At 44.6% G+C, this 21,401-nt stretch overlaps 1 protein-coding gene across 1 annotated transcript in view; it reads right to left on the reverse strand.

The window, feature by feature from the left end:
- The window catches only part of SOS2 (SOS Ras/Rho guanine nucleotide exchange factor 2), a 1,344,468-nt gene that overhangs the window by 193,359 nt on the left and 1,129,708 nt on the right, over positions 1 to 21,401 (reverse strand). Inside the window, exon 18 of the mRNA XM_069638977.1 lies at positions 2,491 to 2,663. Within this exon, the coding sequence (XP_069495078.1) occupies positions 2,491 to 2,663 (173 nt within the window). The remainder of the gene's footprint in view (positions 1 to 2,490; positions 2,664 to 21,401) is intronic.

Consider the following 21,401-nt stretch of genomic DNA (forward strand, 5'->3'; position numbering starts at 1 on the left):
TAAGACTTCGACCAGCTCCTCCTCCGAGGTTGAGGCCGAATCTACGACGACGCCCTGCCCCCCCTTTTTCTTCCCCACGGGGGATTTCACGGGGGTCCTATCGATGGGCACAAAAGATGACTCCCTCCGAGGTGGCAGGGAGACTCTGAGCCCCGAGGTCGCCACCACTGGTGTAGCCTGCACAGGCTGAGCCAGGGCCGCCGCGACAGTTTCGATAGAGGGCTTGGCCGGATGGATTAAGGCTTTCACCACCTTAGGTGCGCTCACCGCCTTATCCTTGAGGGGGGGGGGGACACCGCCTCGCTCCCCCTCCGATGGGGCCTTCGAGCTCGACCGGGGCCTCTCCAGGAGCTTCGCCGGGTGCTCGGCCTTCCTCTTACCCGACCCAGAGCGTTGGCCGTTGGTTCGTGGTTGATGGTGCCGGGGAGGGTGCGCCCTGCCTGGCGACCGTAGAGCCCGACCGTTCGGCGCTCCCGGTGCCAGCGGACTCGCGGTGCTTGGCCTTATGTTGGACCCCCGTCGCCGGGGCGTCCTCAAAGGACTTAGAAGACCGCTCAGATTTCTTCTTCTTCTTCTCGCCGGACGGGCTCTTCCCTTCTAGCCAGTTGGCGAGACGTTGATGGCGGTCCTTCATGGTCCGCTCCGACATGTTGCCGCAAAACGCACAGTCCTTCTCCACGTGCGTCTTGTCCTCATGTAGGCAGTAGAGACAAAAGGAGTGTTCGTCCTCCTTGAAGACGTTCTGCAGCTGGCATCCAGGGCAGACCCTGAACAGCTTTCCGGGCGTCGAGCTTCCCTTCTCCTGGGCCATGACCGGGCCTGAGAAACTCCTGGAGTCCTCCAAAAGCGTAGCTCGACGAATCTTCACCCTTGAGGGGCGCAGACGAATCCGACACGGGTCCCCGTTGATCGGATAGTGAGTCGGTGGAGCTAGAGGCTCTTTTGACCGAAAAAACGTGAAAAAATAGCACTAACGCTCGAGAGCAATAGCACGAGGATCCCAACACATGAACGTGCGGTAAAAATCTGAAGATGGCTGCCAGAGGCGGTGCTTAGGTAGAGGGCAGTCATTGGCTGTGGTCAGTATGACGCAGAGACCAGTGATTGGTTGTTACTACGAAAGACAGATCAGAAACGAAACTGATACTGGTTTTTTCTTTACCGAGGATTCCCAGCCTGACGACGGGGAATATTCATGAGCATGTGAATCCATGCCAGACCCCATGCTGGAGAAACATTATCACGTTTGGATTTGTTTGATTTGGCCTATGGCATCCTTTGTTGAACTTTGGGCTTGTGCCTCTCTCCATGATATATTGGTTAACTTATGTTAATAATTAATTTGTAGATGCTATAATCAATTAATTTAGCCTCAGAAGAAGAGCCTTTAGCTCGAAACACGCATCATGCTGATCTTGGAATGAATAAATATTTCATGCACCTATGCATGAAACTTTATAGTGATTGGCGCAGTGCGATTGTATATGTTTTCTAATACATTAGTCCTTCTGTGGAGTAATTGGCATAATACCCACGCCATATAATCACCCGCTGGCCTCTCAACACCCAAACATTTTTTTCTTGTGTGCAACCGCTTGGGTTTCCTTGTCTTTTTGCCACTGTTTTCTTTGAATCTCCACCAGAGGGCCTCTGCCTACCTGTCCAACAGCTTCACGCTGACACAACGCTCTAGACCCACCTGAACTATCAGCACCACCTAGCCATTCCCAGATTCAGGCTCCAAAAGGCAGACAGCAGCTGCAGCTTTCCTACGTTCGCCAGCAAACTCTGGAACTCACTGCCCCTCCCACTCAGAGCCCAAGACTACTTCTGTATCTTCAGGAAACCACTCAAAATGCACCTCTTCACCCAAAGCCTAAGCAAACAAGCACCCCCTTTCACCTAGCTTGCCACCACCCCCTCCTGCTCCTACCGGTAATAGAAAACATATGTTATTATACTCACGCCATCTATTTGTAATGCTATGCCATTATCTTCACTGTGTCTGTCTTGTACTTGCTTTGTAACTGTAATCTCTATACTCTGTAAAAAAGCACCCAGATGCCTTCGGGCTTGGCGAGCTATATAAGCTTCAAAATAAATAAATAGTTTTTCAGTATATTCGTAGTGAGTCTTTCTGTATTGCCTGTGTGGGGCAAATTTTACTTCAGCATCAGCCCATCTGCTCAGCAACACTACCAATTTTGAAAGTTGGCAAGAGCCTACGGGTCACACCATTTCAACAAGGCTATGTCGTCCTAAAGCACTGACTAGAAGACTGTGGAAAAACTCCCTAACAATAAGAACAGAAAATCAAACAGTCTCATCTCTAAAATACTGGTTATGATTTAAAACATTTGATCACAAATTGGATTGCAACATTGACTCATAAAAATAATTCTAGCGATATTGTTTACAGGGACACAAGCTCTTTAAAAATAACTAAATATGACTTTTCATGAATTCTCCGTTTGATCTTGCTTTCCATACCCTAATATCAGCTTCTATCCGTAAACAGTAGGGTTGGTTTTGGTACTGCTGAATTTCCCCAGTAATTTCAGCCACTTTTCTTCTTTTACTGAAATTGATCAGTTCTTTCCCTGGTCTTTTAAGAAAGTCAGGATTCCCTTCTTCAGTCTTCAGAATATTTGTTAAATATATTCCTGTTAAAGGACAAAGAAAATGAAAATCGTTATTGTACTACCTAGAGCAAGAACAACGAGGCATCTGTAAAGCAGCCTTAAACAAGAGAACCAGACTCAATTCATCAGATGGTAGGAAACTCATTTCAAATAGTCTCAAAACATGCTACAAAGAGTGGCATTAGAAGATGAAAAAAAGACAATCTGATCATTCTGATAAAATTGTAGTTCGGGAAATTCCCTTTCACATCAAGTGCAGTGTTGTTGCACTTTCCAAATTTAAGATAAGGGTTGGATTTGAAAGAAGATTGCTGAAAATGATCCTCGATACACCAGATCACTCAAACATCTTCATGGACTATTTATGTATAAGATTAGGATACACACATATTGCTATTTGGGCAATCAAGAAGAAACGTTTTATGAGAATAATAGAAGAACAGAAACTGGATGTGTTTGGCAAGAGGATGCAAATGAGTATGCATTCCGAATTGTCCTTTCCTTTGCATCCAATTCCAAAACAACACCTCAATCAAACTGCATATTTTTTTCATATTCACTCTGGTTATCTTCATTACCTAGTGGTAATTATTTACAAACTGTATATGCATAATTTATTATACTCTACCTTAACTTGATCTACCATTTTAAGCAACCAGTCGACTCTTAATATACTGACTACAGAGCACAGATGTTTCATTAATGTTTACTATATCAAAACAGTTAGTATGCTCCTGGCAATATCACCCATCGTTAAATGTGCATGTTTCTAGCAAAATACTTGCTAAATGTGATGTCCTTCTGAAGATCTATGCAGTGTTGAAGCATATAAAATTAACATTTCCAAATGTTCAGAACAAACTTTTTGAGTTCTGTTTAAACCTCAAAGAAATGTGACCAACCATGAGTGACGCACAGTCGACTGTCATTTAATTTACTATCTCAGTTCTGCATCACCAGTACGTTTGAGTAAGCATCTGCAATTCTCATATTTGGAGGCCTGACCTTTATTACCACAGAAATACTTTTTAAGGGAGGTGCAGGACTACAATTAAAGAGTTCACTCATGCACATTTTAGCCAATGATTGTAGTGATTGTATTGGTTACCAACATAATATATTAAACGAACGGCACAGTAGAAGGAAAAATAGGAAGATGTTTGTTGATAATTGCATACTAAATTAAGCAAAGGGAAAAACACAGAGCAAAAGAAATACAAGAGCTAGGAAATATTAGCTTTAAGCTTGGTCGTATCGGTGAGCAGCAGGGCTGGGGTGGGAGACACAGTGATGAGATACAGCTCCACTATACATAGACACTAGTGTCACCTAAATAAGATATACTATGCTGTATTGATGGCTTGTACAACATTGCACACTTCCCCCTACTGCATCTCGAATCTCCACATGGTGAAAGCATTCTGGTTGCTCCATATGTAAATTCAGCAGGAACAGATTGAGTGATTTATTGCAAATTAGCTGTATAAGCACTCACTTAGCTAGGTCATTTCAGGGGGATAACTTGGTGGGCATTTGGAAAGCAAATAGTTACATTATCTTTTTATACATAGGGTCTTATAAATCACAACGGTAGATATGGAGCAAGTATGTACTGAACCATAAGCAGGTAAATCGAGGAAAGTGCATATTCATTTAAGAGTGTGTGTAGGGGGAAAGGATCTGAGTAAAGGGTGTGGGTGAAGTTAAGAAAGGGGGCACATGTAAAGTCACTGGATAAGTGTAGGATCCAGTAAAAAAAAAAAAAAAGTACTGAATTTGTTTTTTTTATATCACTTCATGCTAGACTCCACCCTCCAAGCATAGGACCCTGGGTAGATATCGAACCCAAACTGTTCAGAGTAGTCTTTATCCAAGACGAGCGTGTTGCTCCCGACTACCCTCCTATTCCTTGAAGACGTTTTTTAAAGAGCTTTCTAAACCTCATGCACACCACAGTGTTGTGTCCTGGTGTTGAACCCGACAGATAATCACTGCAACAGAAAACAAGTGGGATTAAAAGAAGGCCAAATGGCCCTTTTCCCAAATCTTTGACCTGGGAAAAGAGCCATGTGCTAAGTTTGCACGTAAAAAACTGCAAGAGTGGGAGAAGATATCAAAGAAAAGGGACGGAATATATAAAAAAATCCATCAACAATTGGAATTGGAGTAGTGGGGAAGACAGCCTTACTATGGTGCAATGGAGGTATATTCTTCCAGATACCTGGGTTTATGGTTCAGAGATCAAGTTGATCGAGTATCGAGTTGACTCTGGGACGTAATGTATTTTGTCTAGTAGCAAGGAGATGGCCTTTACGCGATGCAGTATTTTTATAACATGATAGAGGCTAGTAAGGGCAGTCAGCGTAGATTAATTGGTGCTCATATTTCCGGAGAGCCTTCATCAGTCTAGTAGTTGTATGCAATGCTCCTTTCAAGGGGAATCTGTGGTCAACAGAAATCCCCATTAGCATAGCATTGCCTCCATCTAGTTGGGATAGAACCAGTGCTTGAACATAGGTTATGAAGTCAGAGTTAGTGCAGAGTCACTGGATCTGTGAGGAGTGTGGACACTGCTTTTCTCGATTGGATTTTTGCTGCCTGAACCCGAGTACCTCTTCCATGTCCATCAAGAGAAGGCGGTCCCAGGACTCTTAAGCACTTGGACCCGTGAAGCGGAGCGGAGACGGTGCTGAGTCTCTGGAGTCCCTGGAGACCGGGAAAAGCTTTTGAGAAAAGCATCCTGGCGAGGACGCCAGAAAACAACAAACAGGTAAACCACACACAGAGTAAATTAGCATATCAAACTGAAATTGCTGCTGCATGGGGACTGCAGGATTATTCCTTTGACCCACGTGGCCGCCCTATCCTCACTTTAACTTCACATTGCAGAATGCAAAAACACCATGGACCGTGCTCATTTAAACCGTGTAGCAAACCCCGCCTCACGCACTCGTAGTCGAACCAAAGGAAACCCGATGGACTCTGAGGGAGAGGGTTCCTTAAACCCGTCCATGAATAACCATGCAAGAGGGTTTAACATCGAACAACCCAAGTCCTGCATAAAAAAAAGTGTGAACCTCATGAATTCATCTATTTCTATCTATGAAAACAGTGGTGAAAATAGCAGAAATAGCGGAACAGAAGAAATAGAAGCCTTTGCCTCGCGTGTGAACTTCCAAGACCATGTTGAGGCAAGGGTCATGCTTGACACGGAAGGTATAAAACCAAACTCTCCCGCTACAAATGACCAAGACACACAGTTTACAATATCCCCTGTGAACCTTCTGCCCCGCCCCCCAATGAGTGCCGTTCCTACCAGCACCTCTACAACTTACCGTGAGACTGGAGAGATCCGAACTCCAGCTGGGACACCGATGCTAGCAATCGCGATGGGAGTGGCGGCGCCCTGTGGGTCGCATGCGCAAAGGGACGGAGTTGCAGAGGCCGGGGAGGAGCGACTGAGCGGCTCGATGAGGGCCCCACCGGAGATGGAGCTCGAAATGATTGGAGCGAGCGCTGCGGTTTTGCAGTTATCACCCCAGGAAGACGACAATGAAATACTACAAGGTCTAGATTTGCCACAAATGGAATCACCTTTATATGTTGACGCAGTCTGCGAATTCACAGACAGCCCTTTGGATAAACCATCACGAAATGAAAACAATGTAAATAACCAAGAGGAAAATGAAATGAAGGGCCAGCTGCTAAATGAAGCAACAAATACCCCAAACCTGTTAAATGTGCTGTTAAAAAATTCTAGCCCAATGAATCGGCTGGTACAGTCTGAGACAGGACACAAGGAAACAGTTGGCTCTGTAACAGATATAGCCTCTGAATCTTTTCAAAGAGATAGAAAAAATGGTGCCTCTAAATCCGACCGAGCAAATGGCACAAGACCTCAATACCCAAAACTGAATGAAGTACGCCAAAAGCAGCGAAATAAATCTATGCCGGACTTGAAGTCTACAAGATGGCATTTTATGCCAAAGGACAAATTCACGATAGACTCTAGAAAGTCCTTTGAAAAACATAAGGCGGTGACTTTAGTGCAAGCAGAAAACACTTGGCGTGAGGTCTCATATAAAGAGATACTGACAGCCTCTGGTAAATGCAACCTAATGATAGGTGACATAATTGACAATCAAGTGGCAGAAAGCCAATCATCACCAACAGTACATAATTCAGACAGAGAAAAAAAAATCACAAAGAAGCCCTATTGTCACAAAAGGAAACAACTGTGGGCGAAATAAACAAAATAAGAAAGGAAACTCCCACTATACTAGACATAGTAGCGGACAAAGAAGAAATAAGGATACCTAAAAAAGCACTTCAATCAAAAAATGAGCCTTTAATAGGTAGAAAAGAAAAGTGGCATACAGAAGAAGTTGATCCAAATAAATCAACAACACAAATGGAACCAGGAAAAAAACAAAAGATTACTAAAGCTGGACCAACTGAGGAAGAAACTGGAAAAAAAGCCACATCAGAAAAATGGTAGTCTGCTCAAGGACAGCAAACAGAAGCCGTTAAGGAATTTGCTTCATCAAGAGAGGAAGAACTAGAAAGCTCAGACTTTCAAAAACATTACTCCGAGTAAGAAGAACAATAGCGTTCTAAGGAAAAAACAACATAGAAGAAGAAGACAACAAAGACCAAATAAAAAAACAGAACAACAAGATCTCCCTGACATAGCAGAACAATTTGTGAATTTACAAGCCGCCGTGGGTTCCATGATATCAATTATGTTGGCTCGCTTCCTCAAACTATATGAGGCCCTACATGAAAACTATTGGGACCAAACTACACTGCTTGCTCTCATGCAGTCAAAACTAATATATATTGAAACCTATTTAAAGGCAACCAAAGAACAGAGGAATAGATAGAAAAACTGAAAACATATTTGCTAAAACACTGGCTGACCTTATGGAGGAAGCCAGCCAAGACAAACGTGCAGTTTTTCACAACTTTAATGAAATAACATATTAAAAGCTAACCTCACAAGAACTACACAAAAAGAGATTCAAAATCAAGAAAGAAATACAAATAGTGAAAATCAGTGCCAAAGTGAATCTGATAAAAATGTGCATAATCCAGTTCAGCCAAACTCTGCATCCGGTAATAAAGACAAAGATCTCAGGAAAGAACAAACATCGAGGAGAAATATTCCCGAGACTGGAAATAATGCAACTGCTCATTTAGATGAAGATGGGGCCCCTAAAAGAGCCACACCGCCTATAATACTTCCTAACCGATTAATAAAGATCAACAATGCCATCCTTCAATCACGACAGCACCTTTTGTAGCCAAGAACGCCCAAGAGAAAGGAAGACTTGAGGAAAATTTTGGTTTAAAACCAAGGCAAGCCAAAGATACCATTTTTGAGACAGAAAAGCCTGCCGTGGAACAAATTGGAAAAGATATGGGAGCAAGCAAAAAATCTTCGAGCATACAAACAAAAAAAAACAAAAAACCAACCGTAGTGTAAAACAACACCAAACTATGGAACGTGAAAATTCATATGCAATATAAAACCGATCGGTGACCGGCTATTTCTGAACAGTCAATTTTCGCAGATTAGCCAGACACAAAGTAACGAGGAGGAACACAGTGAAGATATTGAACCTATAAAACAAAGTCAGCATAATAAACATGAGATTTCAGTGACAAGTGGGAAAGAAGATGACTCCCTATTGTACTTGTCGACACAGGAAGATGAGTCTTATTGAAGTCGATGCTGAGACCCTACAAAATACGGCACCTAGAGAGGAGCAGAGAGAGCCACCGGTTGAACCGAAGAACCAAGTACACTTCACAACTCTACAATCTAAATGGGAATTCTTGGAAGCGAAGCAAATAAATGAGAGAAAATCACAAAAAGTTCTCTCGGCAATGTTAAAAAACTCCGGATCAGAACATCCACATAAAGATTCTCATACAACAGAATGGTATAACAAACATATGTCTAAAATCTCATACAAGAAAAAGAGCCCCCATAAAACTACAAAATGGGAAAAGGAAAAAAATGCCCCAGAAGTTTACAAGATAAAGCTAGAACTTATCTTAAAAGCCAAAGACGGTATCACCTTAAAACGCTCAAATGTAATGAGATTACTACACTTAATAACACAATTGCGTGTGATAGAGCCAAAGGACATCAAAATAGTTTCTTTCCAAAATGAGAGAGAAACCGATTCTATATGTTTCCACTTTTTTTTCGAAGGTGGTCACAAATCTGATTTTTATCAGTTGTGGAAGAACTGCGAATTCTGGGTTTTGATGTTACGACCGCCGAAAATGTAAAGATGACGCCAACTCATAGAACACCAAAAAAAAAAAAAATGGATACGGAAATAATGGAAAAACTGGACACATATGAAGTATAAGAAGACCTAAGACCGATTAGGTTCTCCCCGACAGTTTTGTGAGGACCAAATGCATTACGCATCCTTGTCAAAGGAGACCCTAACACTGCGTGTCATCAAGGAGACTGTCAACAAACGAAGAAAACTCTAAAATTGATGAAAACTCCTCTTGGGAATGGCTAGCTTAATCTATGGAAGGCTCAAGAAAGAAATAGAGCGAAACAGGGAGGACCCAAGAGGACTTTAGGATAACCTCATGGAACACCAGATGTTATAAACACCTGCTTGTTAACATAAACAGAGACCTAATGAAAGCAGAAGTCATGTGTCTGCAGGAATGCTGGCTGTTAGATACACCAGTAATAGATGGCCACTCTTGCTCCCTGAACAAAGCCTATAAAGGAAAAACTGGTCGTCTTTCAGCAGGACTTCTGACGATTGTAAAAAACACTTTAAACTCAAGTATGATACGCTTATTAGCGCCTTCACCTCTTATACAAATACTAATCTTCCAAGACGGAAAAGCAAATACCAAAGATGAAGGAATTAAAGCAATATTTAATGTATATTGGAACAGCCAAGCGAAAGACGGCGATACATTCGTACAATTAGTCATGAAGAACATAGATGATCTTAGAGCTGAATTTGGAAATCTGCAAATCATTCTTTGTGGAGATTTAAACATCGATTGCCTAGATACAAAAACCCAAAAGAAAAACACACAAAAGAATCCACAAAAAGAATCACGATCATTGAGATGGATGGATGAAATGGGAATCAGAGACCTCAATTTAGTGAATGGCAATGTAGATGGTAATCGCCCTGGTGGAAAAACATGGAATGCCTATAATGCTAGTGCAACACTTGATTACTTCTTCGTAGACATGGTCACCTTTCAAAACATGAAGTCTCTAAAAATAAGAGAATCCACCAAAAGTGACCTCAAACAGCTAATTCTATCCTACAGAGACCTAGTCACTGATAAAGGGAGTAATCAATTGAAAGCTCGGGTAAAATGGACTTATAATGTAAGTGCCAATAATGGCCTGAATCGCCTGAAAATAACAAACAAACGGATCCCCCAGCTAAGAATAGCTATAGAGCACTGGATAGCGACCCCTTCCCTGGGGATAGAATACGAATCTTGCCTTTCGTTATTCAGAGAAAATGGCAAAGAACATCGGGACAAAAAAACGCATGCACACCATTTCGATTTAAAAACAGCAAACAAGAAAAAACAACTAGCAAAAGATCTACGCAACCTAAAAAACTAAAGAGCGATACAATAGAACTAGAGAGTAAGCGCCTGAAAGCAACTTTTCGTAACTGGGCGAAAGCTCACAGAGCTCAATTATACCAACAGGACTCAGATCACATGATGATGACTATAGAAAATAAAAATGCAAAAGCGTTTGGGTCACTAATAGATAAACAAGCATCTTTGGGAAATGAACTAATAAATCCCATAGAAGAAAGTCAATGGCTGGAGCACTTTAGAGAAATCTATACTCAGAGCAGAAACTACAAATACCTTCACAAGAGATGAAATCGTGGGAAAAAAACTTCACGAAAATCATAATATTGGATTTAATCAAGAAAGCTAGCAATTCCAGAGCACGGGACTGGATAGCCTCTCAAATTTCATGTTAAAACAAAACCCTATACTATGGGCCAATCTTTGTGACGACCTTTCAGAAGAATTGGCACAAGGATGAAAATACTGGTCTCTTGGGGGGAAAGCTGTGGTAATCCCGGTGTTCAAAAAGGGAGATCGAATGAAACCGGGAACCTATCGTCCAATATCTCTCCTAGATGTGCTTGGAAAGCTATATGCTAGCATCCGACCTAAAAGACTAAATTAATGGTTAACAAAGACCGGAAATGGTGACCCAAGACAGACGGGTTTTGTTACGAATGTAGATTGTGGGCTAAATTTATTAACACTTAACTTACTAAAAATGAAAACAGTGAAAGAAAACAAGAAACTATACGTCGCCTTCGACAGGGTTGACCATGAAATTCTTTGGTACAAGCTGAAGAAAAAAGGATGTCCACAAAATCTACTTGCAGCCATTATCGCCTTGTATCCCAATACAAGTCTACAGATTAGGCTAGACCTAAAAGGGTCTCTGAGTAACTCTCTATCTACAGATAGAGGTCTAAAACAGGGCTGTCCTTTAGTGGCAATCCTGTACAACTTTTACATATCTGATCTCAAAGAATGGATAGAACCAGCAAGAGCTTGCCACCCACGCATGAGCGGAAACATCTTAGGGCACCTTTTATATGCAGACGACCTAATACTTCTTGATCTGACTGCAATAGGCTTGCAACATAAACTGAATGCACTACAACACTATGTGGACGAAAACAAAACAAATAAACGCTGACAAAACTGAAATTCTAATTCTTGAAAAAGGGCATAAGGAACACCAAAAAAAGTTCACATGGACATTACAACAGACGGCGATTAAAGTGAAGAAGTGCATAAAATATCTAGGCGCAATGATAAGCGATGACAGTGCAGAAAAAACACGGATTTCAGCCTTGGAACTTAAAATGGACCAGCTCATAGCCCAAGCCCTACTAGTGAAAAAAAGATATGGGAAATTCTCATTACAACCCGTGGTAGAATTACAAATACGAAGTGATCCGGGTGATATCATACGCAAGTGACACATGCCTAGGAATGCCATTAGAAGTATGGGATAAATTAGATCTTTTAATGTTCTGTACTGAACTAATTGGTGAAAGAGAAATACCTCCAGAACATCTTAGCCCCCAACTTGCGGTCAAGACTCTGATAAATGGTGGCAAGCCTTATATGATGAATTGAAAAAAAAAACTGCAAGAGGACTTGGCATATACTTGGAAACTATGATAAAAAGAATAACAAACATGGAGAGGGACCAGGACAAACCTGAGCTGAACACATAGTTTGGAAAGGGCCCCTGAAGGATAACCAAAGAAATAAGAGTAAAAAAAGGACAATGATTATCTCCCGTCAAAACCTGTGTTCGGCTACGTAGGAAACTGACTTAAATGAAGCTTTGTAACGGCTAAGCAAAAAGTTATGTATTAATTTACGCTACAATGCTTAATAATTATTTAAAAAAATAGGTTATGAAGTTCGCTTTTGGGAGGTATGGTTTTATTTTGAAATGGGCAAGTTGCTAGCAAGTTATCGTAGTCTTCATGGCAACATGGGCCTTTAAAGAGAGCTCATGGTTCATGAGGAAGCAGAGTTGTGTGGTTTGATACATAGGGCTGAATATGTCCAACTTCATGTTGTTGTGCCATTCCCTTATCTGTGCTCATCTGGACAGTTCTAGCTAACTGGATATTCTCATCCTGTTGGTTCTCGTCACTCTCATTGGATGAGTTTTCTGCCTTTCCTCACCCAGATCTCCACCCTGACAGAGCTGGTTGTCACTCCAACAATGCTTTAGGAATCGGTTTAAAACTGAAAACAGAATTGAGGCGGAGGACCAAAATGCAGAAGGCCTTGTGCTCTTTCTTATTTCTATTGTGGATGAGATAGGGGCTCCTACATAAAATTCACATTCTTGGACAGCATCCTCGGAGGGCCGCTGTGGGAGGCACTTCGGGCCAGGAGCATCCCAGATAACCTTTTGAAGCCCATACAGCGACTGTATTCCAATAACACTGCAGTCGTCCGATGGAGCCTGGAGGGGAACTTAACTAAGACTCTGGGAGTTGATAGGGGGGTGCACCAAGGGTACATTATGTCCCCCCTGTTATTTTTCATTTACATAGACTCCATTATTGATGCTCTTCTGGCCGTAAATTAAGATCCACCTAGGTTTGGGGGTGATGGGATGTCTGCACTCTTTTTCGTGGACACTGTATTGCCGTCTACGACCCTGATGGGGTTACGTAGACAGCAGGCTTTGGACTGCTTTGAAAGTAGCTGTGGGGACTGTGGGCTACAGATTAATGCTAGCAAGTTCAAATCAATGGTCTTCGGCTCAAGGAATCCTAGAGTTAGAGGTTTGAATGTGATGGTGGGGGCACCGTAGTGGAGCAGGTGCAATGGTATGATTACTTGGGCACCTGCTTTGCACCGAGGGGCGGGTGGCTGCAACAGCTCACGAAGACCAAGATCACGCTGGAAAAAAACAGTGAGGGCTTGAAAAGTTACTATTTCAGGCACAGTGGAGGAGCAATTAAGCTAGCCCTCGCAGTGTACTATGCCCAAGCTAAAGCTTCTACCATCTTTGGGTCCGAGGTCTGGGGATACGTGTTTGATAAAGAGAAGCCCATTCTCTCGACTACTGCAGCAGTGTTTGGAAAACTAAACGTTTTTAAACGTGCAGGAGAAAGGACCTACGTCAGCCTCGTGGCTCTTTGTATAATAGGCTGGCAGGAAAGTAAGTACCCTACTCCTGTCAGACTGTTTCAAGTCAACAATACCAGCAAGAGCCAGCTTCTGTTGTAACCTCTTTCACAGCTGAAAGCAAACCTCTCTGCCAGAAAAGCAAGGGTAGAAGTGGCCCCAACCTTAAGTCGCCTCTTCGTGCTCAGCAGGGCAACCTCAGGCAGAAAAAAAGATTTACCAGTGGAATGGAAAGAAGCTGTGCACCCCACCACTGCTGGCAACCAACCTGCAGCCCAGTGTTAGAGCAGTTTTTCTAAAGTCCACTTATGGTAGGACTTTATCAAACGATCCCCTTGGTATACAGAGCCCTAACATCTAGTATAGGTCTGTACTACTCAAGGTTTGGTAGTATGGCAGAGCAGCCAGACTCATTTTAGGAGGGAGATGTGAGTTGTAGGTAAGATCAAATAACCTAAATTATACATAGGCCCAAAGAAACACTTACACACTTGTAGTTATAACAAAATAGGTATTTATTGTATATATACACACACAGGTATTTATTTTATATATACACACAAGGCACAGATACATCTGTAGATTAGGTAAGCTATGGGGGTAGAAGGAGAGAGATAAGACAGAGGTGGCATATTTGTTTGGGCTAAAGACTTGGAAAGGGGTTGGGGAAAGGCCGGATTGTCCCTAGCTACTAAGAGGTTTTGCCCTACCTCCAAAATTAAAACTAAGGATGGTCAAAAATCCAACATAAAAGTCCACCATCTCGTCTAGATCTCTGTCACTTACACTTAAAAGAAACAAAAAGTGCATATGGTTTTTGTCTTCTTTATCTGACAGTTCCAATGTTAAAGAAGTTCCAAACAGTGTTCCAACAAAGGTTCGAAAAGGGCAAGTTCTTCCTGGGTTCTCCTCACAGAAAGAAAAGGTTTCAGGATGTTAACAAATTTCCCGCAATAGGTTATCGTTCAACTGGCTTGTATATTCCTAGGGGGTCTTACCTTCCCCTAGAATGTTTACAGACAGTTCAAAAGAATACTTGGCACAGTTCTACAAATGTGTAGAAGTTTAGGGTTTTCCTTTTCACGGGAATGTGTAAGTGCAGTTTCGAAAGAAAACTCCGCAAAACAAAGTGTTAATTTGTGGACACCCAGGGTGATCCTTTTCCCCTTGGTGCATTCCAGCAGCAGCTCCACAAGGGTTTGTATTCCTACTTGTTTATTCAAACACACACTAGGATCTCTCTTCCGCTAGTGTGTACCTCCACATCAATCTCACACTTTCTATCTCCCAGATCGCCTTCTCCTGCTTTGTGGTCTCTTGCCCTGGGTTTCTCTTTCTCAAGTTTGTTCACTTCTGGCAGCCCAGGCCTTCCTGGGATAGTTGCAGGTCCCAGACACACGTTTTCACCTGTCCCAGTCCTTCCCGGGTAGGTGGCGGCCTTCCACCTTGATTTCCTGGGTCCCAGGATTCCCCATGGTAATGGTGGGTCCCAGACCCTTGGTGGCGGTGCTGTGCCTGGCGTATCATGCTTCCAGGATTCCCCTGGGTAATGGTGGGTCCCAGACCGTTGGTGGCGGCACTCCATCCTGCTTCTCCTGCTCCCAAGCTTCCCCTTGGTAATGGTGGATCCCAGACCGTTGGTGGCGGCACTCCGCCTTGCTTCTCTTGTTGCTGCAGCGACCTTGGGCTCAGCAGACAGATCCTTCAGTCTCTGCGGTAGGAAGCAGCAGTTTTCCACATGGCCCATCTTCTCCCGTCTCTTCTACTGCTCTTCTTTCCTTTTGGACTCCCTGCCTCTCGCCTAGCCCCCCCCAAATCCCTCTACCACTCCTCCATCCGTACTCTTTGTCTCCTTGGTCCTCGCAATTCCATTTACTCCTCGCTCTCTCACCTTGGCTGGCTTCCCTTTCACTCCCAACTTAAATTCCTATTCCTCTGTCTGGTTTTCAAATCTCTCCATGACCTTGCTCCCCCCTATCTCTCTTCTCTCCTCTCACTTTACACTCTCTCTCCGCTCTGCTGATCTCTTCTTATTCACCATCCCCATCCGCCTCTTCCATTCCTTCCAGCTCCTGGCCCCCCTACATTGGAACTCTTTATCTCTCTCAATCCGCGCCATCACCACCTACACCTCCTTCCGCCTCCTTGAAATCTCTTCTTCTCCACTCCCCCGCTGACCTCCTTCCCTACCATCACTCCTCCCCCCACCTCCCTATTCTCCCTCCTATCCCTTCCTACTCCCACCCCCTTCCCTTTTCCCACCTCCTACCCCCTTGGAAATTTGAATCTGAAAACTGAAAATTGTTATTTCATCTTACCTTGACTACCTCCTCTCTCCCTTCCTCTTCACCCTTCCCCTCACCCTTTCCCATCTAGTTACATTTTTCTACATATTGTTTCTTTGGTTTGTTTCATGACTGTAAATATGCTTCTTTCATTATTCTTGTATCTTGTTATATTGTAAAGTGCTTTGGATTAAAGCGCTATATAAACCTAAATAACAAACAAACAAACACCACTGCTCCTCGTGGGCGTCAATGGTCAGCAGCTTCCTTGCAATTCCTCCAATGAGGGACTGACTCTCTTGGTCTGCCCTCTGCAGTGGACCCAGGGCCCCGGCTTGCCCTCTTAGCTGGGTGATGGTGCAGTCTTTCCTGGAGCTCCCAAGTAGGCAAGGGCCCCTGTTTGTCCTTCAACGGCCCTCCTGCTTTCTGGTTCAGGGCCTCCCTTCCTGCAAAAGCATGTCCTCCTGGCTCCAGACTCCTCCATGGAGTGACTGACCACACTTCCTAGTTCCCTTCCTCTATTTCTATTGGGAGGGAACCAATAGAAAAACGGCAATCACTAGAATGCTTAGAGTGGTTCCTGGAGGTAATCTTCATTCGTTGAAATTTCTCCCTCGTGCCAGTACTTACAAATTAATCTTCAATAGGGCAGATCGTCTTCTTCCTTGTGTGAGTGGAATGAAGGTACTCCTCTTGAGGGTATATCATCATCATCTTCCTAGTACCAGTACTTTTTAGAAATAAGGAAAGAAGGAAAAGTGTACAGGAATAATAGGAGGAGGATTCTTGGTAATGCGCGAAGAGGGAGGAAAAGGAGGTGAAACTAAATGGGGATGCCATGTCTCATCTGGCAAGTCTACCCCACTCCCATGAGGGTCATCCCCCCTCACGTGATCCTCCCTCAAATGGCTGCCCCTAGGGCGAGGATCAGGTAGTGGCCGCCTCACCCCAGGCACATGGGGGAAGATGTTCCCCGGGAAAGTAGTGACAACGTTGATGAAACACTTGTATATAGGCGCGTTATGAATGCCATATGGGATACATTACTCACTGTAATCGTATTTCTGATGCTTGTATCTACTTAGATTCATATGCTGTGCATAGGCCGACATCTAGTGGAAGCTGCAGAGTATTACAGTTTGTTTTTCGAAACTCGAAAATGGGTGTCGACACAGGGCGTGCCAGTAATACTATCCTTAGTGTGACGTCCACTGTACCGATGATACCTCACGCGTCTAGGACCCTCAGATTGTATTTTTTCTGACATGAGTTAGCATGAGGAGTAGCGCGAGTACAGATAATCCAAGCAGATAGATAGATAAGACTACAAGCATCCATACGCCTTCTCTCAGAGGGAAGGAAGGGTGGGTCGCATGTGAATCTAAGCATATACAAGCATCAGAAATACGATTACGGTGAGTAATGTATCCCTTCTGAGGCTTGTGGAATCTGCTTAGATCACATGCTGTGCATAGATTAGCGAGCAGTGTTAGAAGAAGGAGGTGGGATGTGAGAAGGGTCATGAGCAAATAAATGTCTTAGAACCGCTTGTCCAACTTGAGTATCTGTCTTGGAATGGGTGTCAATGCAGTAGTGCTGAGTAAATGTGTGAATAGAGCTCCAAGTAGCTGCTTTGCAAATGGTGTCAAGGGGTACATTTGCAATGAAAGCCAGAGTGGCCCCAATGCCTCTTGTAGAGTAGGCTCTTGGTGTGAAAGGCGGAGTTTTTTCAAAAAGAGAGTAACACAGCTGGATACAGTTAACAATCCACTTAGAGATGGCACATTTAGAGACGCGATCTCCCTCTCTGCCTGTAGCTACGGAGACAAACAGCTGATCTGTTTTCCTTAGCGGTCTGGTTTTGTTTACATAGTAGAGGACCGCCCTACGCACATCTAGGGTGTGTAGTTTCACCTCAGCCGAGCTTTGTGGGTCTTGGAAGAAAGCCGGAAGCTCGATGGACTGGTTTATGTGGAATTTAGAAATAAACTTGGGTGAGAACCTAGGGTGTGTACGTAAAACCAGTTTATCTTTATGAACTGTAAAGAATGGATCCTGCACTGACAGAGCTGGAATTTCACTGACCCTTCTTATATATGTTATTGCTACCAAGAAGGGCGCTTTATAAGTCAGGTGTTTGAGACTGCTTTTATGCATGGGTTCGAATGGGGGACCCATGAGTTTAGATAGCACCACGTTAAGGTCCCATCCTGGTGGTGGGTTTGAAATAGGAGGGTGAAGTCTCTTTACTCCCATGAAAGCTTTAACCACTGGTATCTTCCACCACAACACCTTGTTATGGGAGGTGGTGTATGCTGATAGCGCTGCCAGGTGTACCTTCAGTGAGTTAAATACCAGTCCTGCATCCAGCAGGTGGAGCATGTATGTGGCAATTGTGCAAGGAGTGCAATCAACTGGGTTGACTTGCTTATTCTGGCACCAGATAACGAATCGTTTCCATTTGTCAAAGTAGCAGTGCCTCGTGTTTGGCTTCCTAGATTCTTTTAGGATGTCCATACATCTCTGTGGTAATTTGAGATGTCCGAACTCTATGACCTCAGGAGCCATGCCGCCAGGTTCATTGAGTTGGGTTGAAAATGCACTGCTTGACCTTGCTGCTGAGACAGTAGGTTGTACCAGCCCGGGAGTTTGATGGGTTCGCACACCGCTAGTCTGCGTAGGTGTGGGAATCACGGTTGTCTCGCCCACATGGGAGCAACTAGGACGAGCGTCATTGATTCTCTGTTCATCTTGTTGACCACCTTCCTGATGAGAGGTGTTGGTGGAAAAGCGTATGCAAACATCCCTGACCAGTTCACCTACAGGGCGTTCCCCTGGGAGTCTGGCTGGGGGAACCTGGATGCAAATCCTGGGCACTGTCTGTTTTTGCTTGTGGCGAATAGGTCTATAGTGGGGAAACCCCACTGAGAGAAGATATCTTCTACGATTTCTCTGTGTAGACACCATTCTTGTTCCTCTGGGAGGGGATCTCTGCTCAAAGCATCCGCCAGAGAATTGAGATCCCCTGGAACATGTTGAGATGACAGGAAGATCTTCCGTCTGAGTGCCCATATCCAAATTTTCTGGGCAAGCTTGGACAGATTTGGCGAACGAGTCCCTCCTTGCTTTTTTAGGTAAAATATGGCTGTAGTGCTGTCCGTCCGGATCTGCACTGACAGATTCAGCAGGTAGGGCTTGAACACTTGAAGCGCTCTGAATACTGCCAGAAGCTCTAGCAGGTTGATGTGATTCTTGGCCACTGAGTGAGACCAGAGACCCTGAGCTGTGTGGTGGAGGTGGTGTGCTCCCCACCCTGTCAGGCATGCATCGGTTGTGACTACCGCCTGTATCTCGGGATCGTAAAGGGGTTTCCCTTTGGACAGATTTTCTCTTGTCCATCAGTGAAGGCTTTGTACCAGTGTTGGCGAAACGACCACTAGATCGTCCCACTGACCACTTGCCTGAGACCACTGTTTCGCCAACCATTCCTGCATGGGACGCATGCGCAGGCGCGCGTGGGGGACCAGGTAAATACATGACGCCATCATGCCCAGCAAACGCATTGCTTTGCGTACCGTTATCTGGCGACCGGCCTGATATTGCAGAATTTGCAGCAGTATATTCCGAATTCTTTCCTCTGATGGAAAGGTCAACCCCTTTTGCGTGTCTAGGATAGCTCCTAGGAACTGTTTGGAGGTGTTTGGCACCAGACTTGACGACTTCTCGTTTATTGAGAAACCTAATTCGAAGAGGAGGTCAATCGTCCTTGGAATGTTTGTTCTGCAAATTACTGGGGTCTCCCCCGTGATGAGCCAGTCGTCCAGGTAAGGGTACACCGGGATTGCCTCCCTGCGTAGGTGTGCTGCCGCCACCGCCAGTACCTTGGTGAATACCCTTGGAGCCGAGGCTATCCCGAAGGGCAGTACCTTGAACTGGTAGTGCCGACTGTCCACCTTGAAGCGCAAGTACTTTCTGTGCGCTGGGAACATGAAAATAGGCATCTTTCATGTCCAATGTTGCCATGTAATCCCCCTTTTTTAGGAGGAGGATTACCTCTTGGAGAGTAGTCATGCAAAATTTTTGGGGCTTGACATACTTGTTTTCAGGCCGTAAATCCAATACTGGGCGCATTGTCAAATCTTTTTTTGGCACAAGGAAGTAAGATGAATAAATACCCTTGTTTAACTGGTGTCCCGGGACGAGTTCTATCGTGTCCCTTGCTAGAAGATTGACAATCTCCTCGAGGAGGATCTTCTGGTGGTCCAAAGAATGTATTTTTTGTCGTGGAGGGTGGTTTCGGGGATGCTCTAACAGTTCTATGCAGTATCCTGCGGACACTGTGGACAGCACCCATCTGTCTGATGTGATCCCTTCTGAAGCTTGGGTGAAGTTGGAAATGCGTCCCCCTACTGGGGATGCACGAGAAGGGACCCTGAACGGAGCGTCACTGTTTTGGAGGAGGCGTGCCGCTGCCTCTACTGGGGCTGCCTCTACCTTTACCACGTCCTCTCTTATTACCCCTGCCATAACCCTGGGTAGACTGCTGGCTGTTGTTGTTCCTTTGTGTACCCTGCCCCTGGGAATAGTTAGACCCTCTCTGGGAATTTTGTCCGCGTGGGCGACGTAAATTGCCATTCCCTCTCTGGTTTGGGGGTTTATTGGTTAGTTGGCCTAGGGATTTGAGCGTCTCATTCTCGTCCTTGGCATTTTTCAGCGCGTCCTCGACTGCCTTTCCAAACAATAGATCCGGCTCCACCGGTTTATCTATCAATGATGCTTGGGTTTCGGCTTTGAACCCAGACTGTCGCAATCAAGCATGCCTTTTGATAACAGTACCTTCTGCTATCAATCTGCCGGCGTTATCCGCAGCATCAAAGGTTGCTTTTAATATGCAACCGGACACGGCTCTGCCTTCTGCCGAAACTCGTGCCAATTGGCTTTTTAAGGGTTCTGGGGCGGAATCTATGAGTGCCACGACTTCTTCCCACTGGTGGCAGTTGTAACTCGCCAGCAGGGTGGAGGAGTTGGCAATCCTTGCCTGGTAGGCGGAAGTGGAGGCTACTTTCCTGCCCAAGCCATAAATCTTCTTGCTCTCTTTGTCGGGAGGAGCTTCCGACGATAAGGGTGTTCCCTCCCTCTTACGGGTGTTTGTAACTAACAGGGAGTCCGGTTTCAGCTGCCCTCTTATATACAGTGGGTCTGTTTGGGCTGCCCTGAAAAGCTTCTCAACTCTGGGGTTTACCGCCCTAGTGAGATTGGGATTAACAAGGGAAGGGTCTATCCTCCTTTGTATTGACTTAAGGATAGGGATGGCCTGGGCAACAGGTCTCCTTTCTCCCACTAACTCCTCGGCAAAGTCCCTCTCTTCCTGAGCACCCTGGGTGTCAATGTGGAAGTGTTCTGCCGCTCTGGACAGCACTTCATTCAAGAGAGGCTGGTTGTCGACAGGGGAGTCGGTAACCGGGGATTCTTTATCTACCGGGGAATCTACCATGTAGGTTTCTGGGTCGTTCTCCTCCTCCTCCTCCTCCTCTTGGTCCTCGTCATCCCCATAGTAGCCCGTCCCAGTTTGTTCTTCCAACATGCCCAAATCTGGATCCTCACAAAAGGATGGATCTCCCTGATATTGAGAATAGGGCTGTATACCGAAGGGGTCTGAAGTAGGAGCTTCAACCCGGGACTTCTTACTTGGGGGTATAGGATCCTTAGAGCCTGAGGGTGTTGACCTGTCGGGGGCATAAGAGAGAAAGTGTTC

Source organism: Ambystoma mexicanum, chromosome 14 (genome assembly GCF_040938575.1).
Source record: "Ambystoma mexicanum isolate Mex_15411 chromosome 14, UKY_AmexF1_1, whole genome shotgun sequence".
In the NCBI taxonomy this organism is placed as follows: Eukaryota; Metazoa; Chordata; class Amphibia; order Caudata; family Ambystomatidae; genus Ambystoma; species Ambystoma mexicanum.